Below are 16288 nucleotides of genomic sequence, written 5' to 3' on the forward strand. Positions count from 1 at the left end.
CCTCCAAACTATTGAAATATCATTTAAAATATCACAATTTTTATTTGCAATAAAAATACTTTTAATTATTGAAATAATCAATACAGGTCACTTATGAGTTTAAGAAAGATTACTTATAAATATATAAAAAGTCAACTGTGAATTAATAAATAATTATATATATATATATATATTGTGACAAATTTTAAGGGTAACTTTTTGAACATAAGCTATGAGTTAGCCATAATTTAATGTTCATATGGAATGATTCTGTTGGCTTAGTTTCTAATTTTCTCCTTAACCTTGTCTTTTAAGGATTTTGGAAGATCAAATAGGAAGTTTTCTTTTCAAAATGGTTGTTCATTATCCTCACAAGTATATACTCTTGTTAAAAAGATGTCTTTGTACCGTCACAAATTAGAAAGAGTCCTACATTTAAGGTTTGAAAGTAGTTCAATAGATCTATCTTTTCGTAAGGAAGGATCGCTAATGAAATGTCAAACTATGGTAAATATTTAGGTATTTATAGCATTAGGAATGAGTTCTCCATTATGGATAATGGGGGTCCCATCAATCTCTACTTTAATGACTCTAAAGATTTGATCTTTTTCTTTTTAAGAGATATAATTATCTCATCATCCTTTAAGTTATCTAGAAATCTTGCAATAAGGATGTTAACTATGACTTTTTCAATATAGTTGTAGGTTGTTTGATAAGCAATGCTTACCATGGTCATATGTTGGAGGTGCTGAGAACAATATATTTAGTTCGGCCATTTATATTTAATTCATAATTATTATTGACACTAAAATATTTAAAAGTTTAAACCTGACATTCTCCCAATAAAAAGTTAGGAGCTGTGGTTTTTGGATAATAATATTTTAAGGGTATTCTCCACCTAAAAGAGGTTTAGTTTATTTCAAGATTTTTATCTAATTATGATGAAAATGCTTCTTCTTGATTTGATAAAGCATTAGTGGTTAAATTTTTCAGTGCTAATAATTTAGAGGTTTGGGTAAGACTATCTAAGATAACTAATGTCTTAACTTGTTCTTTTGTTTTTTTTTTTAGGTGGTTGGAGGGCAAAGCTTCAAATTCTTTTTTAATTTTAAGTGATACATGGAAAGATTTGAATAAAGGGCCTCAATATTAAGTTTTGATGAAGGTGATGGAAATTTAATAGAATTATTGGTAAAGGGTTCTCCTTTAATGTTTGGAGGTACTTATATGTATAACCATTTTGTTCCATAACATTTTAAATATCTTTAAAACTAATTTGCCCATCAAAATATTTCCATTTGGAAGGAGATGCCAAAAGAGATGTTCTTTTATCATTATGAAGATTTGGGAGTTAGAAAGTTCTTTAAAAAGGAAGTTATGAAACTATTATGAGTATGCAATGATTTTCTTACATTGATTGATTTAACAAATGAATATTTCAATTTCTTGTCCACAGCATAAGGTTCAAATCATTTAAAAAATAGAACACTCACTTGCAATATTTCAAGGAAGCTATAAGATTTTTCTTGGATTTGTTTTCTTCTTGCCCTTTTGAAATGCTCAAAGAACCAAGTCCTCGCAATCTCTTTTTCTCTTGAATAAAAATATTTTTGTAAATATTTTTTATCAATTTAAAAGTCAATTAAAATAACATTAATTTCATAAAGCTCGTTTGAAAATGTTAGAGATAATATAGATCTTTGATCTTCCTTATCTCTTTGATAGGTTGGCCTTAGAATATTCGATGATGTGTCTAGGCCATGTAGTTGTATCGTTGAAGTTATGGATAGGGGTATGGAAGAATTTGAGTGCCTAGATAATTTTGAAAGCACAATTCTAAAATCATTAATGGTTCTTGATCATGTCCTTAAAGAAGTTTCACTAAAGAAATTTCTTCTATCAAACACTAATCCCACAATTCTTATAAGTGTTTACATAATATTCCTAAAATTAGGAGTTGGTTGTGGCATAGTAGGGGTTGCATTTTCATAGCCCCATTCTTCTAGCAAGATAATGGAAGGATGATGTTTGATTTGACTCTATTTATTAAAATTTAGGAATATAGTAGTATAACTATCTTCCCTCAGTATTAAAACTTTAGAGCTTAAAGAGTTTATAACTTTATATTGGATCTTATAAAGCAAAGTTATAGGGATAGATTTTGGTTTCATACGAATGTCATGTAGTCTTTTGTTTAATTTTAAGACATTAATAATGTTTGTATCTATAAAACTAAAGGTCTTATTTGGATAATTATTGAAATAGATTAGTTCTACATGCAACCCAACTTCCACAGTACCTAATAATGAGTTAAAAAATAACTCATGTCAAGTATCCCTAAGGCAAAGGAGACAAGAACATTTAATCCCTCTCTAACTGCTGGTGGTTTAATGACAACTTGGACACATTCAATGTATAAAAATTTATAGCTTTCTTGGTAGTGTTTAATGGATTCATCACATAGGGGAAAAAAAAATTCTTTCTTTAAAGGGTTTACAATAATTAATCTTCAACAAATCTAATAATATAATTAGATTTGGAAAGAATTTTTCTTTAGCTTATAAAGGGTATTTTTATCAACTTTTAAAAATTTTTAGTCGTTAATATTTTAGTTAATTTCATAGAAGTGGATTTTTTCCCCTAAAAATGATGTTTAAAGAAGATGATCCTCTGTCATAAAAGGAGGAGGAGCCACAGATAGAAGATCAAAGGGAAAAGAAAACATTTCTAAACATTTTTTTAAAGATCTCTTTTTTTATATCATTACCTTCAAATTCTATAGAAATGTGAAAGAAAAATAATAGTCGAGATTTAAAAATCAAACTAGATGTCAAGACATTAATATTATTCTTAACACTTTATCCTAGCCAACGATTTCAAAATGATTAATACCTGCAAAATATTCATGCATGCAAGTTTCTATTAAAGTCAGGACTTACACCCTGTTCATCTGAATATTGCCATAATCTTACAATGATAATGATTAATTTGTAGATATTCTAATTATAAGATCACTTTAAAAGTGATACAAACTATCAGATTAAGTAAGAAAATAATATTAATATATTAATATAAGACTTAATATAATAAATCTTAGCTTACAATTTATCTATACATTTCTACTTTCCCTTCTAGTTCTGATATGAAGTGAAGGATGTATATATATATATATATATATATCAGATTTAAGGATAAACAGTAAACACTCATGAGTTTTAAAAAAATTATTTGTAAATTCATGTAAAATCAATTGTAAGTAGAAAATACATATTTAAAAAATGAGTGTTCCTGAATCAAGTAGCAATGGATTCAAATGAAACGACTATTTAACAATTATATTGTGTATGTATCAATAAATCAATATTTGAAATTATTAGTCTAAAATAAGACAGGTTATAATCTGAATCTATAATGGCATATAAAATTTTATTTAATTAAATCTGAATCTATAATATAAAAATAGAGAAATTATAACTTTACTTCAAAAATAAAATCATTAAAAATAATGACATATAAAAATTTATTTAATTAAATTAATAAAATTTTATTTAATGAAGTAATTCCATGCAAGAATTTTTCATGCATAATGTGTGGCTTGTTAAGTTTGTTCTTAAAAATATAACTATGACACTTCGGATAATTTAATTTATCAGTCTAAATCAGCAGGGGTAGCTTCATAGAAGTCACTAAGCTAGTATAATATAGCTGTTTTTTTTTTAATTTCAATTTTCAGGGGCGTAGTTGAATAAGCGACTAGAAGAAAAGTTTGAGCATCATATGCCTTGGCATTGTGATTTACTAGTTATTGACAAAGGGATTGCGCTTCAGTTAAACCAAGGCTACGTTGATCTCTTTCTCTACCTGATGAAGATTAGCAAATACGAAATCAACTAGTGTGTTAATCAACTAGGGAAATTAAGGGTAGAAACAATAGCTTCGCCCTCCTCCACCGAAAAAAGAAAGAAAGAAAGAAAAAGAAACTAACTGGTATGCTTGGGAAGTAGGACGTTACTACAAGGAAATTTATTGAAGCGGTGGCATTTGAAGACTAAAGTTTAAAAGAGATGAGGAGAGGGATATCACAAGTTCACTACAATTGAATTGATCCACTTAAACTAGGATCGCCAATTATTCGGTGGCCTTGCCTTTTCGTCTGCTCTTGCTGCCAGTTTCCAAGAGGTAACAGACCACAGAATCAACATCATCCCCAAATATGCTAAACGCCTCAATCGCTTGCATATAGCTAAATCCCATCGATAGCACCATCTGCATACTGCTGCTGATATCAGTATCATCTAGCTCTTTTCCGCCATCCATCGTGCCATCACTTCCAGATGATCCTGCCATTCCCATTATTTCGCAGTTAGCTACAATATATTTCAGATTATAATGAATAAACATAAACTTCGAATAGAATAGACAAACTTTTATTGGGATAATAGAGATACTAACTTGCGCCAGAAGATGACGGCTCTGCTTTTGAGGTTGAGAATCCTCTGCGGCCAAGCTGTTCATTTGCAAGATACTCAGCCCGAGAAACTTCCATCACCATACGCTCTATTTCCTTCTCTGTGAGCTCAAGATCAGAGTAAAACCGCCCCTCAGCCATAAGTGCCTGTTAAAATAACGCCCAAGAAAATCATGTCACCAAAATCAAATTATGCAACCCCACGCTGACCCCGTTAAAATTTGAAGTACTTACATTATCGATCTGCTGGTCTTGTTGAGCTTTGATGGCAGCCTTGACTTGATCTTTGTCTACAGTTGTCTGCATTGTAAAAAACAGATTCAAATCATTGGCCAAAAGTTTATCAATGGAATATTTAATGATGCGTCATTTTCCCAAGTTCAAGTACGGCCCATTCCATGAGGTGTTTTATATAATTTAACGCAGGGTATGGTTTTCCAATAGGCCGAGGAACCTATATTAAAATTTTATTGAAGCAATCATAATACTAATGCAAAGTTAAGCTTCACACACACCCCTCTAAGGCAGCTGAATCCAAGTCCTGCACCAATTGTCAAGAGTCGTGGGTCAACAAGAGAGTTGTAGTGATTCCCTTGATGATAACTCAATCGTATTGGTGGCATGTCAGTGTTATAGCTTCCTTGGAAGATATTAATAGGTTCTGCACCAAATGGTTGACATCATGATATAGTACATGACGGACTAAGGACAATTACATCCAAAAAAATCACTATTACAGAGACAAGCTTTACCAGTACTGTATGAATATATGTGAATGGGCCGATTATACATTTCACACATGGCTTGAATCTCAACGTTGTTTCCATAGACCTGTCAAGCCAAACAAGGTGAACACATAACTATATGCAACTCATAAGATTCAACCATTTATCAATCAACACATGAAACCAGCTAAAAAACTGGATATTGTAACAGATTAAAAATATATTCATGAGAGGCAGTAGAGGCGACTGACTTTAAGAGAAATCATAAGATGCGCTAACATGTACAAATGACAAAGGAAGATTGTATTTTCATCTTCCCATATTTAAATCTTGCTTGTAATGATGCAGCATCAGCATTATCATTTGAACATCATATGTTTTGGGCACTTTAACATGACACGGCCAATTTGCATGCATCTTTCAAGGCATACAAACTACATATAAGCAAGCCACCTATAATTTAAGCTGCCAGAAAGCATGCGGCAAAGGACCAAAACAGAATGGTTCCACAAGCCTAAGATACTTTAACTAGGCCATTAAAGTAATGGCTATGTGAAAATTCGTCTTCGTAAATGATAAACCATCAGTTCTATAATTTTTAGAAAAGTTAACTCTTCTAGAATTGAACACATCGAATTGTATCTATCAAAGAACACCCTCCACCACCACATAATGTTACTGATATAGATTATATCTGCTTCTTCTGTTTGTACAAATAGAATTCTTCATCATTAACTAAACACGTCTTCCGAATTGAAACTACAGGCAAAACTTTTTGTCCTAAATTGCGGTAAAATCAGTTGCAAGCATTGCAAATACAAATCAAATTGGCCTGCATGTTCCTTAAGCAATGCTCCACATAATACATGGTGAAGAATAGAAGAGAGAAGCCAAATCAATCAGATCAAAAAACAAAAATTAAGACCACTGCCTGTTCAATGACATATATAGAATCAAGAAAAAATAGTTGCCTGAATCATGCTTTGATGTACCTTATCTCTTCTCTTCCTTTTACAGTAAGACATAAAGCCTTCAGTGATAAATTGGGAAAAGTGGTCTCTTTCACGCTCCTGATACAGGAACAGAACCAGAAATTTTAAGTTCAATAAAGCTGCCATCAATATGGGTTAGAAACATGGATAAGTGTAATCCATGCAGTGAAAATATGGTGATGTGCAACAATTGAAGGGAGTTCAGCCAGAACGAGTAATCTGCATATCTACCTGCTAGTAAACAGAAATTTGAAAAAAAAAATTAAAAAGAAAAAAATTACAGAAGTCTCTTGAATTAGATTTATATCTGATTCCATCTGCTCCCACTAAAGTATGCTGTATTATAAAACTGTCAAAGTTTCCCCACTATTGTTCATCATATTGTTACCATTTACCACACTACTACAGATATAAAGCAGTCAAAGCCCTGATCTTGCCTTCTACAATCCAAAAAATTATAAAACCCCATCTTTTCTTATGCATTTGATGGTCTTGAAATCTTATTGTCTTGCCCCCAAAAAGAATGAAATAAATAAATTTTTTGATGTCTAGAAAGTCAAGCGCACACATTGCACAACCTGAAACCTGAAAGCCCATAAAACCCTCAGTGACCAGATAAGTAGTCAGTATACCCTACAACAAACCTTCTCAAATTACATATCATAATAGTATAACTTTGGGACCCTAAAATAAACCAATTAAAGGCAGCTCATATTTATAAATTTGAGTGTGCATTATAAAGCCATCATACCATGTAATCCATGCACATCTGTCTGGTCAAATCATACAATTCAGGGTCCCCATACACCTGATCTGCAACTGAACGGAAAAGACAATTTCCATCCCCTACCATTCTTTTTACTTCATAACCTTTTGCCCTTCTGATATCAATTTCAAACTGTCGCTCTCTTTCCTGAATAGATGGCAATATCGCTTCAATATCAAATAATAATTTTTTGGGTAAAAGCTGTCAAACAATGAATGGTTTTATTAAGGAGCCGAGAAGATTTATTTACTTCTCAAGACGTACTATAGTGAACTTACTAAATCATCATATGACGATACAAAGCATGGACTCTGTTCGTCAGCACTATTGTACCCCTCATTCTCATTATGAGACCTGGGAGAAGATGGACGGGACCCAGCAGGTGAAGTCCTAGCTGAAACAACAGGTCGAGCAGATACTCTTCTAGGTGATCCTATATGGACAGAATTTGAATTTCCTGACGCATTTCTCCTTGAATTCAAGTTAGCAGCAGAAGGTCTTGGAGGTGGAACAGGAGGAGGTGGCGGATATGAGCTACCACTTGCAGTTGGCGAACAATCCTCCTTTGAGACCTCATCTTCTGATAAATTTCTCAGTCCACTCAACCCTTTTATTAGTTCTCCTAGGCCAGAAACCTCCTCTTTAACAGCCTTGTTATCGATCGTTTCATTGCTTAAGATGTCATTCTGATCATTACGAAGACTTTCCGTTAAGAAGTCATCACTTTGAGGCTTACTATCGTCAGTTCCAGGACACTCGGTAATCTCGTCACCAACGACTAGGTCATGTGCCTCCTCTCCACTGTCCTCATCTTTCCCGGTTGAAGAAACGGAAGGAACGGTAACCTGTGGCTCTGCTCGAGCTGATGAAGACCCAGGCGAGGAAGAAGAACGACCAGAGCTTGAAGAAGAACTCCCAGAGGAACCCCGCTGAACCAGAATGCGAGTCATTGTATTTGATTTTTCTTGTCTCCAACCAACCTGAGCTCAATCTCCAGACGAACTTAGAGACGGAAAACCCTACACATCAGTTTGTCGCGTGTTCTCGCCTTAGGCACAGTGATACCAATCCCTCGGCTGAATGATTTCTTCCAGCCCAGTGCGTTCAGCTCCTTGCAAAGCGATCTCTGCATTCCCCTAACAATTCTCATGAGACCCAGACCTCGAACTTTAAACAATAAAACCTTCTTAAGTAGTCGAAATTACCCAAAAATAGCGACAAGAAACAGTAACCTTCACAAGCTTTATCTGCATAAACACCATCAATTTCCCAAGAAATCAAGACAGAAGAACATTTTACCATCAAACCACATATTATTCGATTTAAAAGGAAAACACGGAGTAGGGGAAAAAAGCTTAAAGAGCATTGCTTGAAAACATCGCGGCAAAAGAGGGAATAAACAACGAAGCCCGGGCTTCTGTTCCTTCTAACCGCAGCGACCAAACAAGGGCCAGCACAAGCAATTGGAATGAGAAAGAAAACAGGAATGACCCCGATAATAATGAATATCACGCCATCGATAAAAGGAAAAACGAACACAATCAGGAACAAGAAAAAGAGGTGAGCATAGAGGGGGAAACCTCTATGGTTCACTGTGCAAGGCAAAAGGCAACTCACCCGAGGGGGGGAGAGAGGGAAGACGGAGGAACCCGGAAATGCGAGAGGAAGAAGCGAAGAAAGGAGGGGAAAAAGAGTGAGAGCATGAAATGGAATAATAATTAGGGTTTTGCAAGAAGGGGAGGGAGGGAAAACGAGAAAACTTGGAGGGTAAGGATAGAATTGTAGAGAGGGAAAGGAGTTGGGGCTTGGGAGGTTGGAATTTAACGGTGAGGGAAGAGAGAGAGAGAGAGAGAGAGAGGCACGTGAGATGGGAACAGAAGAGGAACGGCAGCTTGAGGAGGAGCTTCCAGGTGGCGATGGAAGAATGGTTTGTTGCACGTGCCAGGCTTCCCATTGGTCCTTGGCGTGGGAGCATTTTGTCGTTTCCTTCCCTTCTTTGATAATTTGCTCTCCTCTCCATTATCATTGGAATCCGAATTGGTTTCTATCATTGTAATACTGTAGTAACGTTTTTATGGCCACATATGAAGATGTAGTTTTATACATCTTCAAATATTTGAACAGTATCAAAGATGACATCATCACAGGAGGAGAGACAAAATGCCCCTCTTTCCATGAGCCCCGCTCACAAACAAGGATTCTCGGCTTTCGTTGGGCTCCATGTTTAGCTTGGTTTTAATGGAATACTATTATTTATAAAGATATTAATTTTGCCGTGTTAAACATAAGATTTGTGAAATTATCTCTAGTTTTGATTTAACCAGTTGCACGAATCATCCCTTTTTCCTCAGGAGCAAACCATGAGAGTATGAAACCTCGTCTAATACACAACCAAATGATTAAAAAAAAAAAGGCGAATAATAATTACACGGTCGGAGTAATAATCTCAAACCTCAAGCGTGCGCTGCTCCGCACAAGAAATAAGACCTTAATAAACACAACAATCCACACTGAAGGCAAATTCAAAGTGACACTTGAATCAACAACACCACCATTGTAACGAAGGTCCAATGGCAATGGATGTATTGTACACACAGAGTGGGGTGGAGGCAGAGTGGTGCAAGGGAATTCAATTCAGTGTCTCTTGAGAGCCAACGAGGAGACAAGGATCAGGCAGAGGAAGAAAAGGGCGGCGATGAAAGAAACCACCACAGCCATGCTCGCTCCCTGGCAGAAGTCTGTGAATTGCGAGCATACCGCCATCCAATTTGCATCTTCGCTCCCGTTATGTGCCAAGTATGTCGTCGCCGCCGCCGTCGAAGCACCCGCCGTCACTAACGCCATCATCACCTGCATGCATGCGTTGCCTTTTCTTTTTAGTCGTCACGTTACTTGGTTTAAAATTCCTCCGTTAATAACACTTAATTGTTTCGAGTTCTGATAACTCTGTTACAACAGTATTCTGGTTAATTCGCTGCTACTATAGTACATGTAACTTAAGTTCTCAGCGACACGAGGATGATAATGAGACTAGTAAAGTCAAGAGAGCACCGTGTGTTGAACTAAATTATGAATCTTACTGTGTCCAAGATTATAAGTAGAAGCCTGGGTGCCACAGCCAGGGGTCGAACGATGCACACGAGTGAGAATGCCAGGGAGAGTACAAGGTATCCAGCTGCTGCTCCATTTGCAACCACGAAAAACCTGCATATGTGTCATCAGATTGAATGGTGAACCTCAAATAGGATAATAGAATTCATATGTTGGAATTCCAACACCCTAGAAGAAATAAAATAAATTTTGTGAGTGAGTCGGTGAATCCATGAAAGAAAGATGAAGTTACTGGAACATGCGAAACTGGTTCCACTCAGCGTGGAACTGAAGGAACTGAGTGAAAAATGGAAGCATCTGCTCGTTGTTCCCCATGATGGCGGCGGCGCCCATGGTTGCTCCGATGCCGCCGAGTCTAAGGACGAAATCAACGATGGCAAGGCCCTTTTTCCATTTGGCTAACGGGAGAGGGGCAGCTTCGGAGCGAGGAGGAGACCCTGCAAATGCAACGGCCTTGCCTCTGGACTTAGATTCCGAGTCCATATCAGGTGTGCGTGCGCTCGCGCAGATTCTCTTTTACTTTGAAGATTGGATATGAATATGGATAAAGCCTTATGAAATGGGCAGAGTCAGAGCTTGTGCTTATATGAAGGCATGAAGGTTAAGGAGAGAGTCGTGTCGTTAATGGGGTTGTTGGTTTCTCAAGGTGCTGAGGAGTTGTTTGTAAACTAAAATCTGACTAACTCCACCATGGCACTAAGACGTCTTCAGATTCCCTGGGCCAAAGCGACAAATTCACCAACTAAACTAAACTGGTGATTTATGGATATGATTGTTTGCCTATGTTGTAGCATTCCTCTCTTAGCTCTTGGTTTTGTGATCACTATTGAGGAACGCGATCAAAGAGGGCACCATCAGCTTCCAAAATGATATATTCATTTAGGTTTTTTGAACTTTATTACTTAGTGTGAATTGAGGACAAATGATTAAATAAAACACAAAACTAAAATACTAAATTTAAATACAAGAAATTAAAAGAAAAGTTCCAAGATCAAGAGCTACCTATCCCAAAGTTAAAGCCAACTCCCTTACTTAAAAGAGTCCGAACCAAGATGTCGACATGCTTATGTGCGCGCAAGAATGTGTGTATGTCCCTTCCTTGAAAAATAATTAGATTAAGGATATCTTAAAAATAAAAAATAAAAAATCTAAGCAGTCAATGAAGGGAATACTATGCTACATGAAACTAGCTTAAGCCTACCTGCAGTGATTTGGCTCAAGTTCACTTAATGTAATGGACAAATAAGTTTGGGATAAAAAAATGGAAAAATAAATTAAAAATTTAAGAAGAAAAATTTGAATCAAATGAAAATTTTATTTACAAATTTTTATATTTTGGTTGAAATTTAATTATGTTTTGAATCGTCGAAAAAAACTTCATAATTTGCCTAATGAGAACGTTGAGACAATTCACAAATTAAAACTGACGAATATGATTATTAATATTTGTTTACGAAAAAAATGATGCTGGCAAAGTGGGGGTTGGTTCACACTTTATAAGGCTCCACCACAGCCAATCTTCGACTACAAATTTTGTTCTAGTTATAAAATATAAATGGTACAAGTGGAAACTAACGGATGAATGTTATCGCATTAGATACAAACAATTTATTACTAACATTCAATATAAAAAAAAATTCAAGTTGCATGATGTTTGGAGATAGGCAAGCTAAGTACATCCATGCATTATGGGCATAACTGGCCATCCAGTGCTTGATGGTTGCAGCCCAGTTTCTCCCAAGCAACTAATTACCACGCATGATCTCCTAGTATCAGGTTGACAGCTTCCCATACACTTCAACCTAGATCATCAACCTTCCAAATCATGCCCATCAGATAGACAACACCACCATCAAATTGCAACCCTGAAAGCTATTCCAGACCTTTTATTCATCCGGATGCTTGGCTGCATTCATATGTTCAAGACTGAGGAAGGAGAGATCCAGGAATTCTGCAGAACCACCAAGGTAAAAAAAAAATGTAAAATGAGCAGATTAGAGATAGAGATCACAATAAGAAGCAATTAGTTCATAATGTCTTACAGACACAACTACTTTACATAGTTGTATCTAGAACCCAATATTGATGAGAATAACTTTAAGAAAAATCATGTTGATAAAAGGCTCACATTACAATCAAATAAAGTAAATCATTGAGTGAAAGATCAATGAGAAGAAAAGGAAATAGATGGAAAAGGAGTGTTATTAACAAAAGTAAAAGAAGAATAAGCATATCTGCCTGCATGCGTGTGTATAATGGGGTCTCAAAGCACCATTAGTTAACATGGTGGGAGTTAAAGATTAAATACCTTTATCATCAGCTAGTCTTCAAATTTTGAACGGAACTGTTCCTTGATGGTCTGGTCATCCCACTCTAAATTGTCCCACCATAGTTTTTCTCCCCAAATTCCCTTAATTTATTTCTTGCATTCTACAATAAGATAATCAAGGACAACAGCATACTTGAGCCATGTCAAATGAGTAGTGTTATGACAACCCGAAATTGTGACCCATCGGAGCTTGCGAAAAGGGTATGTCTGATTGACAGAGGACCCTGACATGTTGTCTTGTAATCCAACTAAAGTTATACGCTCCAGATGTTGCATACTTGTTACAGATGGTAACAATGTCGTGGTGCTTGCAGCCATCTTGTATTGATAAAGTCCCATTAATCTCACACAAGCTTTTAATTTAGTTGAGCTAAGCAATTTCTTGATACCTGTGGCAGTCTCCAGGGTGATGCTTAGATCCTCCAGAAATGGCAGTAACTCTAGCTGCTCCAAAAATGATTTCTCCATAGTATGGGTGAAGTGAATGGCAGCAAGGAATGAGGACTTTATCTTTTGTAACGATGATTTCCATTCTTTGAATCTACTTTCGATAAATGAGAAGACTCTTAATTCCTCAAGATTTGATATTACCTCCAAAGGAATGATTTCAAGACTGAAATGAACATACTCTAGGAGGAATACCCTCAAGTTCTTTAGATTTTTCATCTGAAGCGGTAATTTTTCTTTAATGCGCATTTCAGATAGCTCAAGATATTCCAAGTGAATTAGTTGACCTATTTCAGCTGGGATTGCCGAAATCCTCTCCATCCTTAGACTTAAAACTTTCAAATTGCTTAAGAATTGGGCATTTGCAAAATCTATTTTGCAGTCATTGCCCCACACAATTAGTGTTAAAAGGTTTGGACAAATTGGAACTTGCCAGTCATCTCCTTTTGCATATATTATTGAAATCCTTTCTACCATCATCGATCCTTCAAGATTATCAATTTGTGATGATCTTAGTGCTTCACCTTTCACTAGAACTTTGTTTTTCTCTTGATCTTGATTACGAGCTAACCATAGTGCCATGTCTCGAACCACATCATGCATCTTAACCCAAAGAAATTCCTCACCTTCCAATAAACATGCTAGCTTTAATCTTTCAACTATATCTTCCCCATGATTATAGGCATCATACAAGCTATAATGCTCCTTGAGAAATCCCTCCCCAATCCAAAAGCGAATTAAACAAGGGACGTAAATTGTTCGATCCTCTGGGAATAATGCACAATATAAGAAACACTTTTTGTCTATGTCAGTAGGAAGGCTATCATAGCTGAACTTGAGAGTGTTGAATACTTCTTTCTCTATACCAGAAACCCCTGAAGGGAAACTTTGTAGCTCCCTTATAGCATGTTTCCATGCCTGTGGATTTTTCCGGCCAGCCATAGCTCGTCCTACTGTTATCAATGCAAGCGGTAATCCTTTGCATTCTTGCACAAGCTCTTGTGCTAGCCCTTCCATACTTGGGTGTGAACTTAGAGTTTCTGCACCTACTTTCATGCAAAACAAATCCAATGCTTCTTTCTCTGTCAAACATTCCACTTTGAATTTTCTTGCTTGCATTTGGTCACATACATTTTCAAGACGTGTTGTGAACAAAATTTTTGATCGATTGACCTCATTTGGTAGTGGAACTCCAACACCTTGTAAGTCTGGCTCCTCCCATAGATCATCTAACAGCAAAATGAACTTTTTCTGCTTCATGACCCTATAGATTTCTATGGCTTTCTCATCTTTACTTTTGTTCTTCTATTTCACGTCACCGATCCCACATTTTTGTCGGATATCTTCTATAATTTGATCAATATTATAGTCCTTAGAAACAACCACCCATATCACTAACACAAAATCATGGCTTCTCTTTACTAACTCATTATTGAGTTTCCTCATTAGTGTTGTTTTCCCCGAACCACCCATCCCATATAGACCAATGAGACCCACATTTTCATCTTCAATGCTATCCCATACCTTCTTTAACATCAAATCCATACCCACAGTCTTCCTAACTGGCATCTCATTCACAGGCTCCCATGGCAGCTGATAAGCAATATTAGCATCATTATCAAATTTTCGTCCTCTAGCCATCAATTCTCTGACACGATCCATCATTTTAGCAATCTCTTTTCCCGTGGTGTAGCTTGAGAAATAATTCTTTGGACATCGGCTGCCCAAACACTTGACCTGGATTATATTAGCAGCTTGCTGCATGATATCTTGGATTACCTGTAGAAACGTGCAGGAAGTCTTTCAGCTGAAAGTTACTTTCATTTCGTTGTAATTTTCTTTATCCGTTTATTTTCTTGATGCTTTTGAGCTCTGTTCAATCCATATGGTCTATATTATGCATTAGAGTTTCTCCATTTCATCTCGTTAATATATCTGGTATGCAACGAGCTCTAAATCCGTGAAACAAGAATTTGATCCGATGATGTATAAGCAATTTAAACTTGATTTGAATATATGATATGCCTAAACGTAGGTTGAGATTACCTGTTCTATAGCGTTTACACTTTGCAATCAACCATCAACTTCTCTGGTCCTTCGCATATGAGCCATACTCTCAGTTTGCTGGATTCTTGTATTTACGTCTTGGCTGAGGCTTCGGAGCTCTGCCCATTGACCCCTCAAAGATCCCAGGTTGTCCTCCAAATGGCAAATGATAGCAGCATATTTGGCTGTGCTGCCACATAAGCACTTCGATGCATCCCAGATTACCGTCGCTGCTTCCATGCCTTTGATATTAGTTCGATAAGACGATAAGCGATTCAACTTCTAGTTTTGGATAAGGATCCGAGCAGGAAAAACACTTGCAGATCAGACAACAGGAAAGTGATAAACCAAGAGTCAGTTGACCTGGGATCCATTTCTATTGCACTTCAAATGCCGCTATCAGAGGATAATTGTCAACATTTTTTTTTAGAAGTTAGCTGTGTTAATTTTATTTGAATTTTATTAAAATAATTAATAATTAATCCGTTTCTATTAGATAACTGCACAGTGCAATTTTCCTGTTTAGGGTCCTGCATTTAATAATTAATTCAGGGCTCTCGCAACTAAGCAAATTTCATGGGGTTATAATTTATTAAAATAAGATTAAATTAATGTTTACTTTTTTAAAAAATATAACCCTTCAGAATTACTACTCCCTTGATTTTTAAATATTCTTTTGATTTTATTTATAAAATAAAAAGAATATTTACTTTGGTCATTTTTATGAAACATCCCAATAATTATTATCTTCGTTGTTATCATTTCACCTACATTAAATGTCATAGAATGATATTAAATATTAAAATATTTTATTTTTAAAGTATATATATTAATAAGAGAAAAATTGAAAAGTCATTGAATTTTTAGATTAAATTAATAAGATTTAAAGTTACACCTCTCTAGTTACACACCACATTAATTAACTCAATTATTATAATTAAATTTAATCAATTAGGGTTAAATTTTTTTTAAGATATTACACTTATCAGTGTTTTGCATTAAAATAATTGAGGCATCAACTTTTAACCTTATTTCATAATTGGATAGGTCTAACATTATAATTGAATTTAAAAAAAAATCTATAGATTGTAAGTTGTAATGACCTTAAGTTAAAAAAAAAATCCTCCTAATTTATATTTTATTTAAATTAATATTATGACAGATAGAGAGGGGTGAGTTAGTGAAATTTATATTAATAGCTTACTTAAAGGTCTGACATTTAAAATTATTTTAAAATAGATTAATTTCACTTAGTTTAAGATTTTAGAAAAAATTACCAAAATGTCTATGTCTTTTATGTTATTAGGAGAAACTTTGGGCCCTCTTTTGTAATTTTTGCAATTTCATAAAAGTCAGATTTATATTCTCTTCCGGTCAGGAAACACGCACCGCCTTATTCATTTTCCCTTCTCCTTTGGCGTTTTC

At 35.4% G+C, this 16288-nt stretch overlaps 3 protein-coding genes across 5 annotated transcripts; all 3 read right to left on the minus strand.

Annotated features, from left to right (window-relative positions):
- Positions 1-3987: 3987 nt before the first annotated feature.
- On the minus strand, positions 3988-8721 carry LOC129315687 (OVARIAN TUMOR DOMAIN-containing deubiquitinating enzyme 6-like). 3 transcript variants are annotated; one of them, XM_054959602.1, is made up of 10 exons: positions 8548-8721; positions 8136-8177; positions 7209-8056; positions 6916-7077; positions 6165-6242; positions 5200-5278; positions 4963-5108; positions 4682-4747; positions 4432-4594; positions 3988-4319 (listed from the first exon to the last, which is right to left on the minus strand). In XM_054959602.1, exons 3-10 carry the CDS (start codon positions 7878-7880, stop codon positions 4108-4110), a joined length of 1578 nt encoding a protein of 525 aa, XP_054815577.1. In that variant the 5' UTR covers positions 7881-8056; positions 8136-8177; positions 8548-8721; the 3' UTR covers positions 3988-4107. The 3 variants fall into 3 exon arrangements, with proteins under 3 accessions (XP_054815577.1, XP_054815578.1, XP_054815579.1); XM_054959603.1 differs by having other exon boundaries at positions 7209-8066; XM_054959604.1 differs by lacking the exon at positions 8136-8177.
- Positions 8722-9220: 499 nt separating this feature from the next.
- Positions 9221-10627, minus strand: LOC129315688 (casparian strip membrane protein 5-like). Its single transcript, XM_054959605.1, has 3 exons — positions 10274-10627; positions 10011-10134; positions 9221-9780 (listed from the first exon to the last, which is right to left on the minus strand). Exons 1-3 carry the CDS (start codon positions 10522-10524, stop codon positions 9565-9567), a joined length of 591 nt encoding a protein of 196 aa, XP_054815580.1. The 5' UTR covers positions 10525-10627; the 3' UTR covers positions 9221-9564.
- Positions 10628-11517: 890 nt separating this feature from the next.
- On the minus strand, positions 11518-15234 carry LOC129315294 (disease resistance protein RPS5-like). Its single transcript, XM_054958899.1, has 3 exons — positions 14864-15234; positions 12350-14596; positions 11518-11992 (listed from the first exon to the last, which is right to left on the minus strand). Exon 2 carries the CDS (start codon positions 14075-14077, stop codon positions 12458-12460), a length of 1620 nt encoding a protein of 539 aa, XP_054814874.1. The 5' UTR covers positions 14078-14596; positions 14864-15234; the 3' UTR covers positions 11518-11992; positions 12350-12457.
- Between the last annotated feature and the right edge of the window lie 1054 nt (positions 15235-16288).

Source organism: Prosopis cineraria, unplaced genomic scaffold (genome assembly GCF_029017545.1).
Source record: "Prosopis cineraria cultivar Desert tree isolate PC_DT_omini unplaced genomic scaffold, ASM2901754v1 PC7, whole genome shotgun sequence".
NCBI lineage: Eukaryota > Viridiplantae > Streptophyta > Magnoliopsida > Fabales > Fabaceae > Prosopis > Prosopis cineraria.